The following is a 23966-nucleotide window of genomic DNA, read 5'->3' as shown; positions in this document are numbered from 1 at the left end:
TTGCTGTGACAAGGTCTACAGGTGGACCAGCTTATAAAGCTCACATTTTCAGGCAAACAGTGGATAAGGTATAACCATATGTTTAAAATTTGCATGTTTAGTAAATGTGGAGTGGATTTCATGTTTGCACACTCCAGACTTTATTTCTTTGACCATTCACTTACCTATCTTGTCCATTGGGTAGTGCTATCAACCCACAGCATCCAGCACCTAAACCACCACAGGAATCTAATTTTGACTCATTCTCAGCAACACTGAATCAACTCACTGTGGTTTCTGTTGTTCCGTCTTATTTGAAACAAATACTTGTGTGTGCGTATTGTAATTTTAGTTCCCATAAAAAACACCTTTAATAAACTGCATTGTGCACCGAATGAGGTATTTCATTATGTTGATTTCTATGCACAAAATTGCAAGACATTGTCACATTTTTACAATGAATATATATAATATTTTAATAAACCTTCATCTGGTCCACTAATCACCCACCTACACCCAAATATTCATTTTAAAACAGTCATAATGCAGAAGCATAGTAACCTTCATCAATACAGGCAGGTCCTTGTATTGATCGGTTCAGGAAGGTAGAGAATAGTACTGCTTTTCATGAGAAGGCAAACAAATGGGTGGGCCTTTCTGGAGCGGTACACGCTCCATACTCTCATTGTAAATAATACTTTTAGCAGCTTAAGGAAAGGTTCAATAGAAGACAACTGGAATGCATATGATTACAGTTTCAAGACTTAACCTTGCTCCTGCTAACAACTGTAATGGCATGCTGTTACAAATGTGAACCTGCTCAGTCAAAGCACCAACCTTTCACATTCTGGCAGTCCATCATTCTATTTTATTTTAACCCACTTGTTTGGTTAAATAAATGTTGCTATGGCAACCAAGGTAATAATTGTTAAAAAGTAACCCCAAATGGTAAAACACTGACATTCTGTCAAAGAGAGGGGCCAGGCCAAAATGTGACTTTAAAGATCGAGACCGAAGCCAATTTCAGAGGGAAAAAATTCACTGATTACTGATATGGCAGCCGATATGGTGGATTTTAAAGCTGGAATGAAAATAGACCGTTTGTGGCTTGTGCACTGATATTGCACTGCCAATGCCAAGGTACTCAGGAGGCTGCTTTCTTTAAGAATTAACTGTCATAAAGAATTACCACTGGGAGTTCCTCTCAGAACTACAAACTTTCAAGAGGCTTTTTCTGTTTCCATTCGCACAGCCAACAGGAACGATGAAGTGGCGTTAGCCAACCGCGTTTGTATTTCCCCCAAATCACATATATGCTCAGTTAAAGCCTGGACTTCACTGTTGGTCCACTTGACGGTGTTTTGTTCCATTTAAAAAAAAAAAATACAAGCTGTAGTTTTTGTTTTGTGTAGTCTATTGTTTACATGGCGAACAGTTTTTTAAGAATGCTGGTCGCCAGTGCTGCATTGGCTGTTCGACCAAAGAACACTTACATGATTCATCTTCTGTTGGAAGAGTGCCTACTCTGAAAAGCTCCTCAAAACGGGACTCTGAGAACTACAGTTGTTCCTAGTTCTTGTGGGGCGGACACGATAACAAAGGGGGGTCCTTAGAGCTAAGTTCTTACTATCTATTAAAAAGTTCCTCCGCTCCAAAAACGCCTATTTACACCAATGCTAATATATAACAGGATATCTATGATAGGCCGATATCGGCTGATTAAAATATTGGTCTTGCTCTAATTATAATCAAGTCTGCCAGACTCAAGATGCTATTAGATGCTTACTCTAGGTCTGGTTATAGTGGACAACTGTCAGATTCTTCAGAAATGAATTCCTTACTGATGACTATTGTCGTGTGTCTAGCACTACAGTCTATACTGTACATCCTCCTGGACAACAAGAGTCAAAGGGCTCTAAAAGCAGCTGTAGAAACTTGTTGTAGATACTAGAATGAGCAGGGTGTGTGACTACGTTTGTTGAATGGTGGTTCAGATGGAGCTTTTTACCGCCATAAATTCATCAAACAAGATCAAAGAAGCTCTATCACTCAAACAATATGCCGTTTTATTAAATACACTGTCAGCATTTTCATACAGATGCCCTGCCATTGTTCCCAAGAATCACAGTTCTTTGAAATCCCTCATCCACTGACCTCATCAAAACAATGATTTTCTTGCTCTTGGATAATTTCCCTTCTGTGCGCACACTCCTAATTTTAAGTAACCACACATTACTTTTTAGATTAAGCTTTTTCAGAATTATGTTTTAATTTGAAAGGGTTGAAAGGTTCCTGGAAGAGGCCCGTAGTGCTTTGTTGATGACAGTGGTGACTGTGAGATCAAGATTATATTCAGAAGTACAGAACTGATAGAGGCCACTAGATTTAGCTATTTTTTACCTGGCTGATGTGGATTCAGGGGCCCAACAGACTGACCCTCACCTGGGTGCTCTACATTCCTGTTGTTTTCCATTCCAGTGTTTCTATCCACTATCTGAGAATGTCTGTGATTACAAACACTTTGCTTGCAAAAGATAATTTCTTTGGCCCGAGCGGTGTATGCTCTTGGCACAGAGACAAGGTGAAAGATTCAACTGAGAAAACAGTATGTACTGTAGGTCCTTACTCACAGCCTGTTCTGGTGTCACTCCCAGCTGACTATGCCCTTTCACCCCTCTGTTAAAGTGTGTCTTAAAGAATTATTCTACGCAAGGAGACAATTAGTTAATTACAAAATAGGTTGAATACTGATCAGATCCTAAGTCAGGAAATCATAAAATATCACCAAACTGAGGACATATTAATTATTACTTCAATGTTCTAATATTGTTGTCCATATTTCATGACTTGTAAAAATTAGAAGCCATCTGCTTAAGCTCAGCTGTGAATCCTGGTATTCTTATCTTCCTTTCTATATTTGAATCTTGCATTTTAGCCTTACCCTAGAGCCACAAATAAAATGCAATAAGCAAAACTTTTAATAATCTTCCCCCTCAGGTGTTTGTCTATGGCAGAGGAATATGTCATTGTCCCCCGCAGTGCTATAAATATAACCCATGAGGATATTATTTTCTACCTGAAACTGATTTTCATATTGGCTAGAAGCCACTGTGAGGCTGCTGTATGTTGACCAGAATGAATAATGTGGACTAAAGCTTTGGTTTTGATGGATACTTTCACTCAGTTATAATACTATAATTAATGGAGGAAATCATACAATGCTCATCTGCACACAACCTTGCAGTGGTGTCAGCAGGGGGAGCACCTGGCACCAGTATTGTAGCACTACAGCAGCCTCTGTGCTCCCTGACCAGAGGAATGAGTTATTCTAAATAGACAAAGAGAGCACCCTCATGCTTTATTAAGTTAGACAAAGTAAAACATGAGACCGTTAATATTGGCCTGGAATACTGCTTAACATATTAACACATTTGCAATTTCAAAAAAATATTTTTCATTCCAATCTAAAAGCACATGTTTATGGTCTTATACTTCATGCGAGCATGCTTTTATGTTATTATTTTCTATTAATATGATGCACATTTAAACAGAAATAATCAATACAGTCACAGAGACTGTATTGATATGCAAAAGTAATCAAATTAGTAAAAAAACATAATAGCAACATATAATGTAAGTTAAATTAATATATTTAGTCTAATTTGCATAATGAGAAAACGACATGTGGACTAACGTTAAACGACAGTCTAATAATAGTAGACTCCATATGTCGATATTGTATCTTAATTTCCAGCACTGCCTCTAAATGTAGGTGTCCCGTATGCTCCTGTAATAAACAGTGTTAAAAAAAAAAAAAAAAAAAAGTAGGCTTGGCTAAATTCCCTGAACTCCACTAATCTACACATCATCTCCTTCCCTTTTCCAGACGGTATTGATCAACCCCGGGCTTTACGTCAGTATTGATAACTTTGCCAAAGCAAAATCAAGTGCAATTGTCCAGTTAATGTTGGGGACGGAGGCACGGACACACTTGCTCTTTACTTTTCAAAGACCCGAGCAGTTCACCAAAAATATCGTCTACTTTTTTTCTTCTTACTTCCACAAAAACATGTTGGCACACTTGTCAAACATATCGGCGGAGTCTCGTGTAAAGTCAGTTCGTTATTTTTTTTCTAAAGTGGGACCGGTGATCGTAAACGTTGTTTAACGAGGGGGAATCCAGCCCACATATTTATTGCAGCCGCTGAAAAAAATCTCCTCAATATCCCCCAAGATGGCCGCCGATGTAGGATCGATGTTTCAATATTGGAAGAAATTTGATCTACGGCGGCTTCAGGTTAGTGCTATTCTCACCTTTCTCGGTTTATTTTTCCAGCGGTATGTCTTGTTACTGTACTCTGGTGTGTGTTATCTCGTTTTGGGTGAATGTAAGGCGAAAGCTAGCGGTGTTTGCATTGATAGTTATTAGAAATTGATCTCTCTTCTGCCTTTGTTCAGTTCAATCATTGATCCGCGGTGGAGCGACCGTGGAGCAGCACAGCCTCTGTGTTAGCCACACCGATCTGGGATCAGCACCGCGGACAGCACTGATGTTTACATGCATTAGCTTTTCTGCCTTTTTTACTCTTTATTGTCCGCGACCAGCACCGGCGTACTTACATGTACGGAAACTTTTAATGCGCCCCGAATCTCTGTTCTTGGACATAGGCTGTAACTTTTTCCACCAGCTTAATGTTTTATGCGGTTCGTGTCGACGGCCGTTGCGTTGCTGCTGCATCTTTCAGTAGGCTATAGTACAATTCTTGTCATTTTACATTTTTGTATCTTGACAATTTGCATGTTGGGAAGTTTTATTTGTGTTTGGGAAAGTTTATTTTGTGGACATTAGGCATTCTGTTCGGACATTTAATGAAAAATAATATTTTTCATTTGTGCAGACTGTACATTTAGAGAGGTTAGTCGCCGCTGACAGAGCAACATACAACCAGTTACTTGTTCAAAAAGACGAGCTGTTAAGTGTTGAAGCGCTGCACTGTTTTGTCGCTGGCACAAAAATGTTTCTAATTAATAGCGTGGAGAATGTGGCAGGTGAGCAGTTTGTTTGTATCACAGCCATAACGTGTACCTATATATTCCTATTAAATAGCATGTCAGCACCTAGCCTGGATAGGTTAACCCGCTGAGCTGAAAGTTGAATTTATAAACCACAATGCTGACATGCTATACGGTAGTATTTCTGAAAGCAAACGTTAAAATAAGGTTGGGAAAGCTAAACGGTGTTTTCAGTGTCCACTCCCCCCCTCCTCCTCCTCTCTCCTGGAGCCGCATAGGGCTGCTCGGCCGGGGGGGGCTGTGTAATTGTATTCCCCGCTAATGTTTGTAAATCAGCCTCGGCCGGCGCAAGGGCAACGTCTCTGCCGTTTGACTGATGTTCTGTAACATGAGAAATGACAGGAGCATGGCAGTCCGTGTCCCTCGGAAAAGCCTACCGAGGAGGAGAAATCAGATCTGGTGGCTCTCGGTTGTCTTGTGTTGGTCGAGTGTTATTCCAGCTCCCAGCCGCTGGACCTCTCTCTCATCCAGGCTGGGATCCACAGGGGCGAGGGAGCTATTGTTGTTGCGGCTTCATGTAGCGTCCTCTCTGCAGGCTTCTCATCCTGACTCACCCCGGCTCCAGAGGACCGTGGAACATTTGTGATAGATGTATACATTCAAGGTTTTTCATTAAATGTGACTGAGTAGCCTAGGAGCTAAATCTGAACTGCCCCTTAAGGATGCCCAAGCCATTACCTAGTGTCATGAGCTGTGATGTAGTGGTATATAATAAAAAGGGTAGCCTCCAGTCTGTGACCACCATAAGCCATACAGCCATTTATATATATATATATATATATATATATATATATATATATTGATACCTGCAGAAAAATGGTTCATGCTTGTGTTCCCTTGAATGACCTTTTTTGTTCATATAGATTAACATTCATACCTAGTAGTACCTACATTTGTATATAATTCCACCAATGAGGAATAGGTGGAAGGTGGAAGCATTTAATTTAGGTGCTCACCTCTGCAGGTTTAAGGCTTTTGGATTCTATTTCCATGTGTTCCAGGTGATTATGAACCATGAGTAAAACACAGTCAATTACATGGATACTTTTGCAAACAGGTTAGTTTGTAAAAATAGATACTTGCAGAAAGATACATTTCAGTCTTAATAAAATAATATTAAATAAGATAAAATGCACATATGCAGAAGATATAAATTGAATTATAGCGAATAGCATGCACTGATTTCAGTGTCTGGTCTCGAAAAGTGTGCTTTAGATGCATCGGATTTGTTAATCGTTTAAAGTTTGGGTTATGATGGTGTGACAGTTAAATAGCACACAAAACGCATGCATGTGTTGAAAGTGGTGGTTATCTTTTCTCCTAAGATTCTGATAATTTAGTGCTTAAACATTTATTGTTTTGCAGGGGAGTGTATATTTGATCACACTATCTTATTGTCAGAGTCTCTGCTAAATATTCTTACACGCCTCTTGTTGCAAACATGCCTGTAGCTTAAATGTGACATCATCTGCTACATATGTCAGAAATCAATTAATTCACTTATTTCTCATTCAGTCATGGCTGGAGCCAGTTCTGGCAGTTTAAAATCATTACAGCTGTTTCCTCATCTAAACCCATACAGAGCAGCATTCCTGTTATATCTGAGGACATCTACGAGCTATTTATTTTAGCAGTTCACGCTGGAACATTTATTTTCTCATTACACGTTATTATATCAGTAAACTGAGTATGCAGTTTTTTAGTGTTTGTGCAGTAGATTTGTGCCTCCGAGTTGTACAGGATGAATAATTCACCTGCAGGCTGATGAAAAGAGGGCAGGGAAAGTGCGAAGCGCTGAGGTGGAGTGACCTTGGTTCCTGCTGGCTGCAGGTCACCCGGCCGTTGCTGTGGTAATCATTCACACCAGCCAGATGGCATTTCCGTGGGCGAGCATGAAAAGGACGGGTCAGGGTCTGTCCTGCCAGGTCCTGCCAGGCCCAAAAACAACTCTGGGCCAATACAGTACCTGGAGAGAGAGCATTGGGCCTGTAGAAAGACTTTGCAGAGCCAGATGATGAGAATGTGTGGTCAAACGTGGCAGAAATGCAGTATCTTTTCCTATCAGCCGAAATGTTGTATTTTTAATGAATTTATCACATATATTATTACCTTTTAATTGCCCTTTAAGCTCTCTGTAAAAAATGCAAGGGTATCATCAAAGCAGAGAAAAAAAGACTTGTATTTGCTTTTACTTTAGAAAACTTTGGCTCCATGCCTTTACTACAAGTTACTTTTATCCCTCTGTTGTTTTAAGCGATGTCGCAATGCTGCGCTCATACAGCGAAATAATGCTCCGCTTATTTGTTACCATTTCTTCGCCTTGTTTCCATTCTCTCTTCCATGAATCTAAGAGGCAGTGGGGTTTTAGATCAGGAACAAAAGCTTGTGATTGTACTACATTTAGCATGACTCAGTTGCTCTGGTGTCAGCTCTAATCCGCACACAGAGACAACAGTATTGCCAAACAGTGAAATTGCTTTGCAGCCTGTGAGCCTGGCTGCCTCCGCTGCCAGCCTGCTCTGTGTGCTGTTTGCCAGTAGCTCCCACACACACACACACACACACCAACCCTGCAATCTCAAATTGGCTGTGAAAATCGGTCTCTGTCTCTATTTCATTCATGCTTTCATATATTTGTTTGCTCATATTGTTAATGTCACATGCATCAGTATAATCTCATTGTAGTGGAGAATAAGTGAGTCCAGAGCGCCTCACATCTTGTATTATTTATCATAATGCCTGTATCGTTCCATTCATATGCTGTGATAGATATAAAAGGCTTTAAAGTTGACCTCCACAGTTGGCACTATATGTGCTCATTATCTCATTTTTCAAGACTTGTCTTTTGTTGTCAGGTCTTTCAAATCCTCAGCAGATTAAGTGCTGTGTTTGAATGTAAAAGCTGCCCCATCATCATAATCAGCAGCGGTTTGAGTCGTGCATGCCTCCCATATAAACATTTCTTAACATGCTTTCATTATTACCACTTCTGTGAATCGATGGGTGGGGCATGTCTGTCACGGTCCCGTTTCCTTCGGATTGCCCCTCTCTTCCTTTGACAGTGACAACAAAGCAAATAAGAAAGAGAGGAGCTTTTACAGGACTATCTGGGGCAAATTGAGATGTGAAATCCAGGAGCCATAACCCTGGTACATAAAACGCAGGGAACATTAGAGAGCGAGAGGAGTGAAACAGACTTCAGCATTAAGCTGTTTAACCTCTCTGTGTAGCATTAGTGGTAGAGACTTCAAAGCAGATGCTTCAGCGTTGGAAGCAGAATGACAAATGGGTTTAGAGACAGCTACGGTGAGCATTCTCACAGGAAGACTAGGCCTGTCATTAATGTCAGCTTAATCACTTTGACCTTCCTTCAAGTAGATTTCCATACCTATCCAATCATTTTGCTTTGCTTGTGCTCCTGTTTGCAGACTGCTGTATGTGCTGCTCTTTGATAAGCCTGGCTGTGATGCTGTTACTGTCTATATCAGCAATTGTATACTTGAAATGTCCTGAACGCTTTAATATTAAAGGATTACTTCATGCAAACTACAAAAATACTTAATTTTAATCTTAATAATTTTAGCCATGCATTTAGCTTTTTCTTTATTTTGCCAGGTTTTGACATATATGTCTGAGGTTTGCCTCCACCCTAATGCAATAGTGGTTAATGCAAGTTTCGAAATAACAGCTGCAGCAAGTGTCTTTCAATATCATGCTATGTATCACTGCTCTGCATCACTATCTTGTTAACTTTTCAGTCCATGCTCATAAGATTTGTTACAGGAAGAATGTTAAAAACAGTTCATCTCCTTTAATTAACTATAACATGGGGAAAATGATTCGGTGGGCCAAAAGCAACAAAAAAAAAGAAAGGTCTCTTCCATTACGGTCGATACAAACGGTATACGATCAAAGATGGAAGCTATGTCAAATGGAATAGCATCTTATTTCGTATTGATGTGGTAATATAGTTTCTGACCACCAGTGGCAGCACTGAGCACACTGCTGCTAGCAAGACATTCTCAACCATCTTTGATTTAACATGATTTATACTGACGGTAATGGAAGCGACCTTTGTTAAATGGACTAAATTGTGTTTTTTATTTTGTTACCTCACAGATAGCTGATGTTTTCCTTCCTGAGACAAATTTTATCAGCTGTTTAGTGACTGAAATGCCTGACTTCTTGATGGCGATTGGCATGGGACAGTATGAATATTTCATGTCACAATTATCCTGGTCACAATAATTGCAATCCACACTAATATCCTGATATTTATCAAAATATGCATAAAACTCCTAAAATGGAATTAAAACACACTTTAAAGGAGAATATGTATTTTGTATAAAATTAGATTTATTCTGTTTTATTTGAACATTAACTTACAGGCTTTGGCCATAGTAATGTTAAGGTTAGAAAAAATACTGAAGTAAACTGCAGCTCCACTCCACAAAATCATCTCTGGTGAGAACAGCAAGATCTACAACAGGAAGAGAGGGACCGCACCGCACAGTTATAATGTTTGTGGCTTTCAAAATAAATCAGGAACTCTACACAGTACTCTCCCTTAGCAAGCTAGACTGCTTTTTCAAGGCACACATGGTGATATTCACGATTATTTCAATAATGGAAATTTACCTCACTCAACTTATTTTTTTTTAGCATAATCTGCCATAAAATCAGATACCGTCCCCCATCCCTTGATGGTGATGCACATGATGGTGATGGATCAGAGTTGGAATCCACAGACCTCTGTGTGAACAGTTTTTATTGGAGCTAGTTTCTGCCCAAGAAATAATCTGGACATAAACTGTTGACAGTTTGTCCTGTGGATTTTACAGAAAAACAAGGACATGGATTTTCAGCAAAGAGATGTTACTCAAATTTTGCACTGAAATCTCGACCTGAACCTGAATAAAAAAAACACACCTCCATGACTAGTGGTACGTGAGGAAAAATTTATTTTGTAATTTGGGTGAAGTGAGTCTTTAAACTTCCTTCTAAACCAGAGCTGCTGAAGGTATTGACAACATGTGACATAGGATTTCATAGAAATAATCAGTCTTTGTAATGAGTGCTAAGAATTGATGTTGCATGTTGAACATTGCTGTATTTGGAGGCTTGCTGTTGCTGTTTTAATGTCTTCTCGTATGAAGCGTCGTGCCAAAAAGCAGTACCCCCAATGTTTCAGCAGAAACGCCCCCTTGGTAGTTGACAGTGCTTCCATAGCGAGAGACGCCAGATTTTTCATAGCAGCACGTTCTCCATTCTGCTGCCCCTAGGCTGGAGCAATTGCTTTGCAGGAGTAAATAACCAGCTTTAACAAAACTTCAGGGACACATTAGTCTGCTGGAGGACGGCTCCATGGCGGTAGGGCAGCCTCTTCTTCCCTCACAGTGAGCCAGGCGGAAGCATCAGGAGGGGAGAGGTAATGGCTCATCGGCATGGGTATAAAGCTGTGTCCTCTCTCCCTGCTGACAGCCAGTCCCATGCGCAGCAAGTTCATATTGAGCTGCGCTTCTCCACCGCGGCCTTGGCTTTATTTGTTTTGACTGTCTGACGCCACTGCAGACGTATTGAGCACCAGTCCTTTCTTGTTCATTTTACTGGGCTTATGATGAATCCCACTGTCCTCTCTCTGTCTCTCCATCTCTCTACCTAGCATGCCTCAGCTGTATTTGGCAGAGTTTCACTTGCTGTATTTCATTCCTCTACTGTCCATTTCCGTCCTTCATGACCAAAAGTAAAAGCATGCCTTTTTTCCCCTGCAAATGTGCTAGTGCCAGGCTTCTGTACGGCGTGTGTTCTGACGTTAGTTGTCATGTAGTGTGGCTTAGTACGGTGTGAAGGGTGCTCCTGGGCCCAGCATGCTCATGAGATCAATGCTTCACTTACCTTCTCCAGGTTGTCTTTGGGGATCTCAGCCGCTCTCATTATGTGCCACTGCTCAGAGTGTGTTTACCAGACTGGAGGAATAGTAGTCTTGTGCATGCCACCCATTTGCAAGGCCCATTTGTCCTCATTTAAGTGGGAAGAGAGAAGACCCGGGAAAGACGGCCTCTTGGTGGTCTTTTGAGTATTAAACCAGCATTTGTTATTACTAAGCAGATGTGCTCTTATTTATCAAAATAATACAAAAGGTGTGTTATAGCAAAAGCAGATGGATCAGGCTTGTTGTGTTAGCCGGTCTTGTCTTTGTGCAGCTGCTACCCCCACACAGTTAATTACTCTCTTATTCATCCCCAACAATGGGAGGGGATAGAATAAATCTGAGCGGCGCACTCTCGCTTCTTCACCAGGAAGGTGCAGACTGGGACCCTAAAGCGAGCGAGTGGCTTCAAGAGGTACAGTTTATCATTTTTAATGGAGAGGAACAGGAAGTGGAGACATGAAGCTGGGCTCTGTGATTTATACACCGCCTCAGTCGGTGGAGAAAAGAGCAAGTCTATCTCCCTGTCCACACCTCTGGTTTACAGTCGCTCCCGCTCGAATCATACCCCTTTGGCGTTCTCGGCTCCTCTTCAACACCACCAAAATACACTCGCACTCTGTCGGGGCCTCTCCAGGGAAATAACACAACAGGAGAATTTGCCTACGTAACCATAAGATTTTGGAAAAGTATCGCCCCATTCACTTAGTATCAATTATTAATGTCAGCAATTATATATGTTAACACATGCAGTGTAATTAGCTGGTGTGTAGGAGGTACAGTATCATCCTAAAATCTCTCTGCATCTCTCTGTGTCTCCTGCCTCTCAGTTTATTTGGTTTTGTTGTTCCCTGAAAAGCTCAGTGATGTCATGCCTCTATTGTCACCTGTTCATTTACTTTCGTAGTGGAGGGCATCGGGGTATTGATTAGGGTTTGCAACTGTGTTAGCAGCTCTGCCGGTGTGTAATATAGGCCTTGAGGCTATTCTGTCTTTCCGTTCAGTCTCACGAGTGCTTTCCAGACCTTGTAATCTTAATTAAATATGCAACTTTTGATCGCAACAGGGTCACTGTTTTTGCATTTAAATGTGGTCACAGACCCACCCCCAGCTGAGAGAAAAGGCAGACATTTTGAAACCTAATGCAAAAAAGGGAGAAAAGAACAAAGAACTGAATTGAGTCGCTCCTTTTTCAATTTCCCTTGTTAGCCTCCTGCTGCATTCCGCCTATAGTTTTTTTTTTCCATTTTTTTTTTCCAGAAGAATTTTATATTTTCCTCCCCTCCCCTCTCCATCTCTCCCTCTTTCTCTCCTCTCTCTCACTCCTCGGCAGTTTTCCCCAGACAGGTTCCACAGTGTTTTAGAGGGGATGGATTTAATTGCTCTGTGGGGATTGGTTGGCTGTGCCGGGCTCGGCTGTTTAATTAGTGTACCCTGCCGGGATTGGTTTAATGCTTCATGATCTTGAAATTGTCTGATTGTTCAGCCCTCTGGGGACTCTCTCTGCCTACGTAGGCCAGCAGGTTTAGCTAAACATTGCTCCAGGCTTCTGCTGTATGCGAGAGCAGGAAGAGTATGCCTAAGGAACAGAAATTCTGTTGAGGTGTGTGGGGGGGGTCAACTTATATGACAAAGCAGGGGACATGCCTGTGAAGTGGACAGTCCTCTGGGTTCCCCTCAGTACAGGAGACCTCAAAGGAATGTTTGTCCTTACAATATCTCCTCTCAGCTTGATGCTGTATGGAAATGATCCAATTGACTATTAATGCAGTACCAATATTTAGACTGCGATACAGTGTGTCTTTATGATAAGTAAGCATTTGATTTTTTAGCTTCAGCCAAGAAAAATAATTTGTTATGCATGTGGTTTTCTGCTTGGTCCATGCATTTCTGCTTGGATGTCTGAATTGATGTCTTGTATTTTTGAAGGAGCTTCTCCCGATGCGTGCTTTCGCTGACTTGTTTAGACTGTAGGAGAATCTCTGCTGCGATGAGGCCATCAGGATCATTTCGCGTGGATCTCTGAATGATGTGCTTGGTCACCTTGAGTGAGAGGAGCTGGGGAAATTACTTTTGTGTAAATGGGTGCGGGGTGTGTCTGTGTCCCTTCTGTAGCCTTCCATGGGATGCCCTTGGTTTGGTTCAATCATGGCAGTGGCGTTGACCTCAACAGTAAATGTGCTTGGCATCAGATCGTGGATAAGGGAAGAGCGTGCGTTGTGGCGGTGCAGTCCAGCACAGATAGTACCTATTGAAGGCTAAACTCATTCTGCTTCATCAGACTTATCGAGCCCACTCACTCAAAGAACTCAACCTTCAAGTGCATAAATCTCCAGTGGATGATAATAAGAATACCTTCCTCTGCCTCTCTGCCTGGACTTTATAATGCGTTTGTCCTCACAGTGAATGATGACTGAGTGTTCTGGTGCTACAATGATTACTTTTTGTCTGAGAGCTTTCTCTATTAGGAATCCTCCAGGTGGATGCCACGCAGATCATGCATTCTGCTTTTGTTGACTGGATCATCTGTGCTGCACATAGGGGGTCATTTTTTTCCTCATGCCTGTATCTACTATTGTGTTTACACCCTCAGAGACACCGAGTGGATGATCACCAAGGCGATAGGCCACATGGCAACCAGAGCTGCTCCCAAATGAGAGTCGCACCCTCAGCTTCATCCCCGTTCTCTCTGGGGGAGATGCCCTGATTACTGAGTGACTTTGTGCTGGAGTTGAGGGCCCTCTCCAGCTGTTGGGATTGTTTGTGCAATGATGATAAGGGGTTGTGAGTAATCAGAGTTGGGTTGTGTAGACAATCTTTTAATCTCTCTATCATGAATGTTGTTCAGCTACGTCTGAACATTTGATCCCTTTTTGATAAATGTTACTTACTGCACTTCCTTTTCATTTAGCCTTAAATAATAGGTGGACTAGCAGAATATAACATGAAGTCGAGTCAGATTGATGGGTCTGGAGGTATCACTGTTATTTTTAAGGAGGGAATCTCAGGTCAATTGTGGATCATGGATAAAGTCAACAATGCTGTTCTTTCATAAATAAGCCCCAAGATTTAATATTGCAGGGCTTGTGCTCCTTCACAGATAAAAATATTATTGCATCCCATCGCCATCCCCCACTGCCTTTTGGGCAGGGTGTGAGTCCAGCGTTCGTCTAGACGTGCGGCATCATTAACCTGCCGCGACCTCAGCCCCTGATGAATTCACTCTCACATCCCCTGCAGCCTAGCGTTAGCAGCCCTCCTCCCGTCCACTGGGAACTGGGGCTCCTCTGGACTGGCCATTAGAGCCACTAGCCTCTACTGGCAGGCATTAATAGGCCAAGTGGCCGGAGCCTCTTTCAGACTGCTGAATAATTCAGACCGTCTGGGCCTTGTCTAGTCCCGGGGCGCAGGGGGATGTGAACTGGGGAGCAGGGTGCAGGGGGCTGCATGGAGGTGCAGGGGTTAATAACAGGTCTGCCTCTCTGTGTCAGCAGCTGCTCAACCCCCTCCACCCCCAACAAATGCACACCAACCCCACCCCACGTATGAAAGAATCCTATTCAGTTGATTAGATTTTTCAAAATGGATCAATTTTTAATCAGCGGAGCATCTGACTACGGTCAATACCATTGTCGCTGGGAAGACAGTTGCTGGACAGCCGTCTTTATTTACAGGAATGTTTGTTTTTTACTGTATGCAGATGGAGAGGCAGGAAATGGCTCGCTCAGATCACTGCACCACTGCAGTCCCTGGCCTGTACAGGCAGGGGTCTGGCCTCATCATGCATGTCTGCAACAACAACACCGCCACCAAGGCTGCAGCAAATCCAACACTCTCTGATCATGGCCTTTGGAAGCTCAGTCGTGAATATTTATTCACATCGGAGCAGAAAGGTGGATTTGTCTAATGTCTTTTTCTGCGCAAATGAATGTGGGTCTGCCCAAAGAGACATCTCTTACCATTTGCATCTGCATAAGTAGTGAGTAGGAGTGAAGAGCCAACAAACTAGCTGTAATACTGCCATCAAAATTTCATTGGGCTGTGGGGAGACCCTAACATGTTAAATAATGAGGAGGCCATAAACTTAATGTTCAGAACCTCTCCGCAACTGCTGACGACGTCTAGTTATGACTCGATACGTAGGCAGAATTATGAGGAGATAATCCTTCTTCAGAGTGCTTCTCATTTTTGCACATCTGGTTCTTAAACACCCAAACTCTAAATAATATTTGCGTGATTGCTCAGTATGCAAAGATAGATATAAGAACTGAACATGAAATATAAACACTGTCCCGTGAGTATGGTTGCAATATACAGTTGAAACCAGAAGTTTACATACACTATATAAAAGACACATATGCTTTTTTTCTCACTGTCTGACATGAAATCAGACAATCACTTTTCCTGTTTTAGGTCCGTTAGGATTACCAAAATTATTTCTATTTGCTAAATGCCAGAATAATGAGAGAAGGATTTTTTTAGACAGTTTTTTATTACTTTCTTCAAAGTCAGAAGTTTACATACACTAACCTTAAAAACCTTAAAATACATCCACAGGTGTGTCTCCAATTAACTCAAATGTTGTCAATAAACCAGATCAGAAGCTTCCAAAGACATGACAGAATCATCTGGGCTTTCCCAAACTGTTTCAAGGCATAATAATGTTAGTGTATGTAAACTTCTGACTTTGAAGAAAGTAATAAAAAAATGTCTAAAAAAATCCTTCTGTCATTATTCTGGCATTAAGCACATAGAAATAATTTTGGTAATCCTAACGGACCTAAAACAGGAAAAGTGATTGTCTGATTTCATGTCAGACAGTGAGAAAAAAAGCATATGTGTCTTTTTATATAGTGTATGTAAACTTCTGGTTTCAACTGTAGATGACCACTCTAACATGTCACATGGTTTTAATGGGTAGTTTGAAAGCCTTGATGAAGTATATTTTTGCTAAAATGACATGTAGAGGCCAAAAATAGTATATATAATGTATAAAAATAGACGCCTTTACAGTGCCCCCCTTTTAAACAGTGAAATGTTTCAGTAAACAAGGTCAAATCGTGCGATATGGTGTAAAATCAATAATGTTCTGTGCTGATGGGGTTAAATCAATATATCCAAGTCAAAAAGATTGATCGATAATATGGCGAGCATGAATGTAGTTAAAAGTGCAAATTTAAAATATCACTTACTCCATGTTATTGCTAGAAACTGTTATCATGTAACCCACAACCCTGAAACAATTGAGTAAACATCACTGTGAATAAGAGCACTAAAAATAACAATAAGAAGCTTTACACTGGTAACCCCGCTGTGTCTCTGACAACAGTCACACCTCCAACTGAAGCTTTAATGACCCAAACAGAAAACTAAGCTGAGACAATGGTGTTTTCTTCCCCTATTCTAACTAATCATATTAACTGCAATAGATAATAAAAAGCAGTTCACATAAAAAAAAAAGCAACAATTTAAACTGCATACAAGCAAATGGTAGCAAGTCCTAAAATGCTTTCAATAACACTGAGTCAATGGAGCATAACGAAGAAACGTGCATCAATGGTTTAGGAGGACAATTGTAAAAATAGTTTTTCAGTATAAAGAAATTGCTAAAATTATTATCACCCTGCAGAATGATTTCAGCGACTGAGAATCTAGGTAAAATATTTGTACGATGTGCGGTTTAGAAGTTATTGGCTAAAATGTAGAAGCATTTGTTCTTCTGTGCCTAATCGGGTCATTTCATACCATTTTTACGGACAGAGTGTTGGTAAAATTTGAAACCCATTTGGAAAGATTGGATGCTGTCGTGTACAAGATCCACACACTCTGAGAAGGAAGACGAACGAGCAGAACGACGATGAAGCGAAACAAAACAGCAGTGTGTGGATCCCTCATAATACCTATAATGATAGTATAACACTGTATGTATGTAGCTTTTTTTCTTTTTCAAAACAAGTTCCAGAGCACTTTATAGTCATGAAAGATAAAAGACTGAGCAGATGACATAGATCAATACAACAGAAGGACACTGAGGCAGTGATGGAAAAAATGAAACAAGATAAACAGAAGGTTCCAGCTCCAAGGATATTAAGATGATAGACTGTAGTCAGGAAGAGCATATCTCATATTTACAATACGTAAATGTACATCTGAGCAGTGATGTCAAGGTTTGTGAGTGTTTGTGTGTAGATTCAGAACACAGGCTGTTTATACTGATAATAGGGCAACCAACTGATTAAAACAAAGTAATTATTTTGCTGTGAATAATGGCGATTAAATGGTTGTAGCTTGTAATCATGGATATTTGTCTGTAAAGAAGAGACCCGTGGGTATCCATAGAACCACAGAACCCATCTCCATTCACTTTGAAAATGGCCATACCAGTTTTTCTTCACCAAAATTTAGCCTTACTTTGGAGCATTATTTAGACCCCTTCATGAGAATATGTCATGAAGATAAGATAAGACTTTATTCACTTTAGACTTTATTCAGTGGGAAAATTTAATCGTCAGCTCAAGAGAGAGAGACAGACAGGGGAGTTCACAAAAGTATAAAAACACAATTAAGAATAAAAATAAGACATATACATACATTTTATACACCTTATATACATAAAATACTTACATGGCTGCTATTTGAAAGTTATTGCACGTAGGGATTTTCGTTGTGTTGGTTTTTTCTGAGAGTAATTTGTATTTCACAGATATTGCACATTTAAAAAAGCATGTTAAATAAGTTGTTGTATGTAGTAGATACCAGAACAAATCTTCACTGTATCCTTTTATTTTGACTTAATTTTTTTTTTAGCTATTTAAAATGTATTGCAAAAAATAAGGCGTTCATTTTGACAGAACTGACAGATAGATGTAGAGAAACTCATGCCATTGTCACAGTATCAACCAACACAGAACACTATACTGTAAAATTCATGCAACATTAAAAAAAGGGGAAATATCCTTTTTCGTATTGACTGTAGTATATGACATGACAAAACGAATGACACATTGGCATATTGCCATAAAATTAACGTCATATGACACTGGCATGAATAAATGACATTTTGCCCCTGAGATATAATGAAATGTTTGCATCAAGATGACATTAGTGTGACATAATGGCATGTTGGCATCTCGGCATACATGCATAGTGACATACAAACATAATTATATGTTTGCTAATACCAGTATAATTACTTTAGCTTGTTCCCTCTGTCTAAGCACACCCATATGCAGTATTAGGTAGACTGATGGATATAAACTTTAACCTCAATGGAAAGATGGTGTTGTATATTTTATTGAGAGTACAACATTCTAAAAAATAGTCTCAAAATTTGACCATATGAACATATTTGCAGTAAAGAATTCAGGTGTGCAGAATGATTAATCCCACTTGAACATAAAAGTTAATTAGCATAGGTAATGCTCGCTAAACACTACATAAGGGCAGGTGTGGTTCCATGTGCAAAATACTCTGGTACATGCCAGAGACTGGGAGACATTACAGAAAAAATGCTGTAAGAAAAGAAGAATAACTCCATCAGTAGTGACAGATGTACTGTTAAATAAACGTAGCCAATGTAAACTAGATTTTCCCTCACATCCTTTTGCCTGTAACACAAGTATTACAGGCAAAATCGAAAACCCAATGAAATAGCCTATACATAGAACATAATAATCTAATACATAAAGAGTTTATCTCAATGAGATTATATGTATACACATATATTAATGTGGCTTTAAAATGCAAAAGCAATTTGTGTAGTGTGGACATTAGTTCTTCCTGCATGAGGCCCAGTGTTTTACAAACATTGTAAAATATACATTTTTGTATATATATATATATATATATATATATATATATATATATATATATAATGTGTGTATGTTGCATTACACATTCACAAATGTAAAACTGCATTAAATCATAATTGCTTATTGTAGCTTTACTTTTGCTTCATATTTTTGGTGCTCCACTTTTCTGACTGACAATGGATGAAACACTTTGAAAAGCAACAATATAAATCAGATGGTGTAACGAATGAGAAAGGCTTTTACAAAGTTCAGACTTGACATAAAAACCCCTGTCCTCCATCTAATCTTTCCTCTTAAACATCAAACTTATGCAAAAAGAAGCAATGCTTTCACTAAGGAGTACTTATTTTTCGCTCACTAATGAAAATGTTTTGAATCTCTTTGCTGCTGTGCCAATGGCGTTGTTTCCTTCTTTGCTCTCTGATTATAGAACTGTATAAACTGGGCGAGATTTTGAATTCTTAGCTGATTGCATGCCTGTAGCCATGCACTCCCCCTGCTTTCCTCTCCAGACCTCTTTCTCCTGATAGCCTCCTTTTTCTGGTACAGAGAGTTGCAGAGCACTTTATATGCAGTTATGCTGAATAGGTGCTGATGTATGTTGAAAACAGTTTTGCAGGTGCCTTGTCAAAATGTGCAGTGGATAGGCAGTAACACAATTCTGTTTAATATGCTATCAATCAGCCGGTGGATTCCCATTTGTACATACAGTATTATGAGCCTACTGTTCCCCAGACTATCATGACACTGCTGGTGTTTAGCTGCTCTCATGTCCTCCAACAGTATGTCCCTATTGTCTGTTTGTCTGTTTAATATGCAAAGGCGGTCATTCAGGGAGTCATTTTGGACCAGTGTAAACGAATCGGCAACAATGATTAGCTGGCGCTGCAGAGGAAGTGTCCATCATTGTGTTAGTGCATTTGGAGACCATCACTCCTCCCTCAGGTCATCTCGCCGCTGCTCTCTCAGCCTCACGGAAGACGCACTCTGAAAAACACCCAAACAGCACCAGAGTAAATACACTGTAAGTGAAGTTACTTAATGGGAGATTTTGCATGCTTAATTGCAAGTATGGATTGAAGGTCCATTAAAAGACATCAGTGTCTTGGAGTCCAGCATACAGTTTGAATATACTTGAAATTGATTGATCCATTGACTTCCTGGCTTTTCTATTTGAGAGAAGTAATTAGAGACAAAAAGCACAAAACACTTTTGAAGATGATTTGGAAAGAAACGAGAAATACAAAATGGTTAGCATCCAGACAGTTTCTGTTTCCGATGCTGGACGTATTTGTTTGTTCAGTGTATGCAAGCATGCTTCAGGGTGGCACCGTAGACATCCTGGGGGAAATATCAGGCTTATTTATTGGAGCCTTTTTAGCCCCAGCTCAATAGCAGCAGTCTGATGGCCGGGGTACAGAGGGACTATCTGGCAGAGGAGGAGGTGGAGGAGGAGCTGGGCTTGGCGTCAGCCCCACTGACAAGCTCTTATTTACCGTCCAGATCTATGACTCATTTTATGTACCTAATCGTAAAGCACTGAGATTTATCGGAGGTAACGGGACAGTAGGGAATACCCCAGGAGACTGGCAGATTCAACTGCCCCCCCTCCCCACTCCCCTGGCTGGGCTTCAGGTTCACTCTACCTGGCCCAGCACGCCAACACCTTCTGGGAAGATAGGAGTGTTGGAGCCCAGATGAGGAAGTCCATATTTCTGCCAGATATGGACAGCTGATAGCTCATCTAATAAAGAAGAGGGTCATAAAAATTGGATGGGCTAATGGATGACTCTGTAAGGATTAATAACAGCTTATTGGTCAGGTGCAGTGACCTCTTGCAGAGCTAACAATGCAGCGGCCAACTGGGCTCTCGCTGCATGCACAGCAGTAGATGACCAAACCTATAAACAGTGGGTGGGTGGGGGGGGGGGGGCAGGGAAATTAAATCCTTTTCTTATTTATGATACCTGCTACAGTATCTGTCGGTATCAGCTTATGTTTTTTGATATAGCTATTTATTTTTATTAATTATTCATCTTTATTTAAATTGCCAGAAATTGACTGATACTGAACATAAATTACTATTACTATTTTGCATTCCTTTGCAAAGCCATATTGGTGCACCATCCACACAGAAAAGGTCTACATTTACTCCAGTTCAAAACTTTGTCTCTTTTCCCCTCTAAAACTGTTAATGGTTTCAGAAATCCCATATTGGTTGGGCTCTAATACCCTCATGCTGTAGTTAACCAAACCCTGGTGTGTTAAGTGCAGATGATTTTTGTTGGTTTATAAATAATGTATTAACTTCATAGAGGAAAAAAAATCTGAAGGTTGACATCCTCACTTACCATCATTTTTTCGCATGTCTGCCACTCCAGTGATGGCAAAGGGGGGAGCAAAAACAAGAAGTTATTGTAATACTGCCTTTGTTCTGACAGGAGCGCTCTCAGGGCCTGTTTTATATTCCTGCCGAAAATTAAAATTAAACTTTCATTGTTGTGCATGCTGTTTAATCCAATAACGATCTGATGTAACAAACTGCCGTAATATCTCTCAGCATACTTAATCGGAGCGGACTTAGCCCTGTCACTTTATATTAACCTCTGCTGCAACAGGAGAAGGGCTTCACTAATCTGCCATTGTTGGGTTTGGCAGTCTGTAGCTAGTGCAAAACAGATTTGGCAGTCAGCGCGAAAGTAAAGGCTTTATAATGACAGCAGGGCCTCTCTGCTATTTCAGCTAATAATGTCAAAATCTAATAATGCTGTGGCCTTCGGAATTAGATGGGAGGTGAATGGGTGGGAATAGTGGTGGTGTGGAAAGGATTTTAGGGGGGATGGGCTCAGCCATCCCACCTCCTCTCATTATGTCACTCACTTTTTAGGCTGCAAATTGGCAAACAATTTAATCCCTAATGACCTTTAAATTCTCTGTGTGTATGTGCCCACACAGTCAGTGGCACAATTGTCTTGTATTCTATTAAAAATGTATAGTGGTGAGGAAGTTGTGTGAAATAGTGCAGCATCCTGACATGGTAGTTAGATGCCATTGTGTTAACAGGATATTAGGTTCGCCAGGAAGCATCTGAGCAAGGGACCTAAAGAGTCTCGGCTAACAGAGTGACCTCACACTGCTCAGCAAGGCAGCATCTGCAGCGTCATCAAAGCACTTGACTCCTGTGTCCCCCCTGAACGCAGCCTTGTAACTTAAAACAAAAAGCTGATTGGCTGCTCTCTCAGCCTCCCCTCATCCTCCCCTCTGTGGATGAGGTCTCAGCCCGGGAGATAAAATAGTAGTTATTTCTCATGTGCTATGCCATTTTGTCAGTTTGACTGTTCCACTTATTCAGTGTTTTTTGACTTGCTGAGCTTGAGGGGATGTGAGTGCCATTTCGCAGCCAGATCTGAGTTGTGTTGATTGAATTAGACAAAGTCGGAAGATAATTAAGAACCGCAAGGCGCTGCAAAACTGTCTGCTTCCAAACTGGTGAAAATGAGACGCTGCCACATCAATGAGCTAGCTGGCTCTGCTTGATGTCAGTGGTGGGTTATATCAGTTGACACCCTTACCTCCTAGTGCTGGAGCCGGTTTCCTCCTTTCCCTTTAATGTTTCTCCAAATATGATAAATCACAAGCCGTAAAACCGTTGCTTCTGACAGTGCACCACGTTTGCACAGCTTTGTTTGTTTCTTTCACGGTAGTAATATGATCCTCAGCTGCCAAGTCTAGTTTATGGCATAAACATAACCCCAAAGAGGTGTGTCTGGGAGTCAAATGGGAAGTGTAGCTTTGCCCACAACATCTCTGATACTTTACTTGTGATTAAGTAGGTCTGTAAATGTTTTTGCAGCTATATTTAAGTTTTTTAAATGTCACCAATGTTGTCCCACTGATATTCTTGAATATACTGCAGTAATTAAACATTTTAACGTCACAATGTTTTTTTAAAATTACAATATTATCTGTAATGCATAGAGCGTGACAGATATGGGATTTATCGACTAAAAAAGTGAATTTTTGAGCTGGAATGATAATAGAGCTTTTCTCTGTGGATGCTGCTGACTGCTAGAGGCTGCTTTGTTATGCAGATTTATTAAAGAATATTTAGCATTATTATACATAATATGTGCAATGTAATGGTACATGGTCAGTCGTAACATTGGAATAAAAATGTGTTTTTCAAAACATATCACAAGGAAAATGAAAACACAATTAACAGAAGATTGTGTCTGAAAACAAAATTATTCCAACTTCATGGCCGACCTATGTATTACATTGTCAACTAATTCTAGAAATGATAACTGAGAAAAATAAACAAGAAAAATAAAATAATTCACAAAATGACCACAAGTAGTGTATGTTCAGTATCATTCAATTGATTGATTGAATACAAATTTATACAATGAAAAAAATCTGAAATGTATATTTACACTGATACTGATATTGATAGATAATATGCCTTTGACAGGCCAATATCGGCCGAAAATAACTGATAAATCAGTCAATCTCTAGTATTGCAAAATCCCTTCCTAACTTTCCTGTATTGTTAACCCAAAAGGTGAGGCAGAGTGAACTGCTACTTGACTGAAAACAAATTCATCCCAGCAATAAATTAATAATATATTGCTATATATGTTAATGTGCTTTCTTTTGTTTTGCTTTTCGATGAGAAATCATTTTTCAAGAATGTCATTGATGAAACGTGAGAAGGAGGGGTCAGACAGACAGTTGGCTCTGTCTGATAATGTGCTGGCAGCTCATGTGCATTCAGGCACTTCTCAGCCTTTCTCTTTCTATTTCACATTCACATTCACATTTTATTTTGCACCCTCTTTTATGGATGTTGGCCGTGTTGGTGCTTCTCTTTCGTTTCCATTGCTGGATAGGTAATGTAGCTGTGAGGTTAATGTTGAGAATCGTATAGCTCAGGCACAATAAAATTGACACCATGAGACCTAGAGAGGTATGTTTATGGTAGAGCCTAGCTATGTGTGTGCCTTTGTGTTTGTGTGAGCCTGAATGTGAAAAAGGGCTGTGACTGTTCGAAGGCCCCCCAAAGGGACTGGACTGTAGGCTAGGAGGGTGGGAGCGCAGTGGAACATGGGGTGTCAAAGGCTAATTTTCAAAGCCACTCACGGGCGCTCATCTCTCACTGTGAAGTGGCAAGCGTG

General features: G+C 40.4%; 1 protein-coding gene across 1 annotated transcript in view; it reads left to right on the top strand.

Moving 5' to 3' along the window:
* Positions 1 to 3737: 3737 nt before the first annotated feature.
* cux2b (cut-like homeobox 2b) overlaps positions 3738 to 23966 on the top strand; it is a 100113-nt gene continuing 79884 nt past the window's right edge. The window contains exon 1 of the mRNA XM_059336928.1: positions 3738 to 4276. Coding sequence (XP_059192911.1) covers positions 4214 to 4276 — 63 coding nt within the window. The 5' untranslated portion in view covers positions 3738 to 4213. The remainder of the gene's footprint in view (positions 4277 to 23966) is intronic.

Source organism: Centropristis striata, chromosome 7 (genome assembly GCF_030273125.1).
Source record: "Centropristis striata isolate RG_2023a ecotype Rhode Island chromosome 7, C.striata_1.0, whole genome shotgun sequence".
NCBI lineage: Eukaryota > Metazoa > Chordata > Actinopteri > Perciformes > Serranidae > Centropristis > Centropristis striata.
Note: the sequence above shows the minus strand (reverse complement) of the source record. Positions and strands in the feature narration are given on the sequence as shown.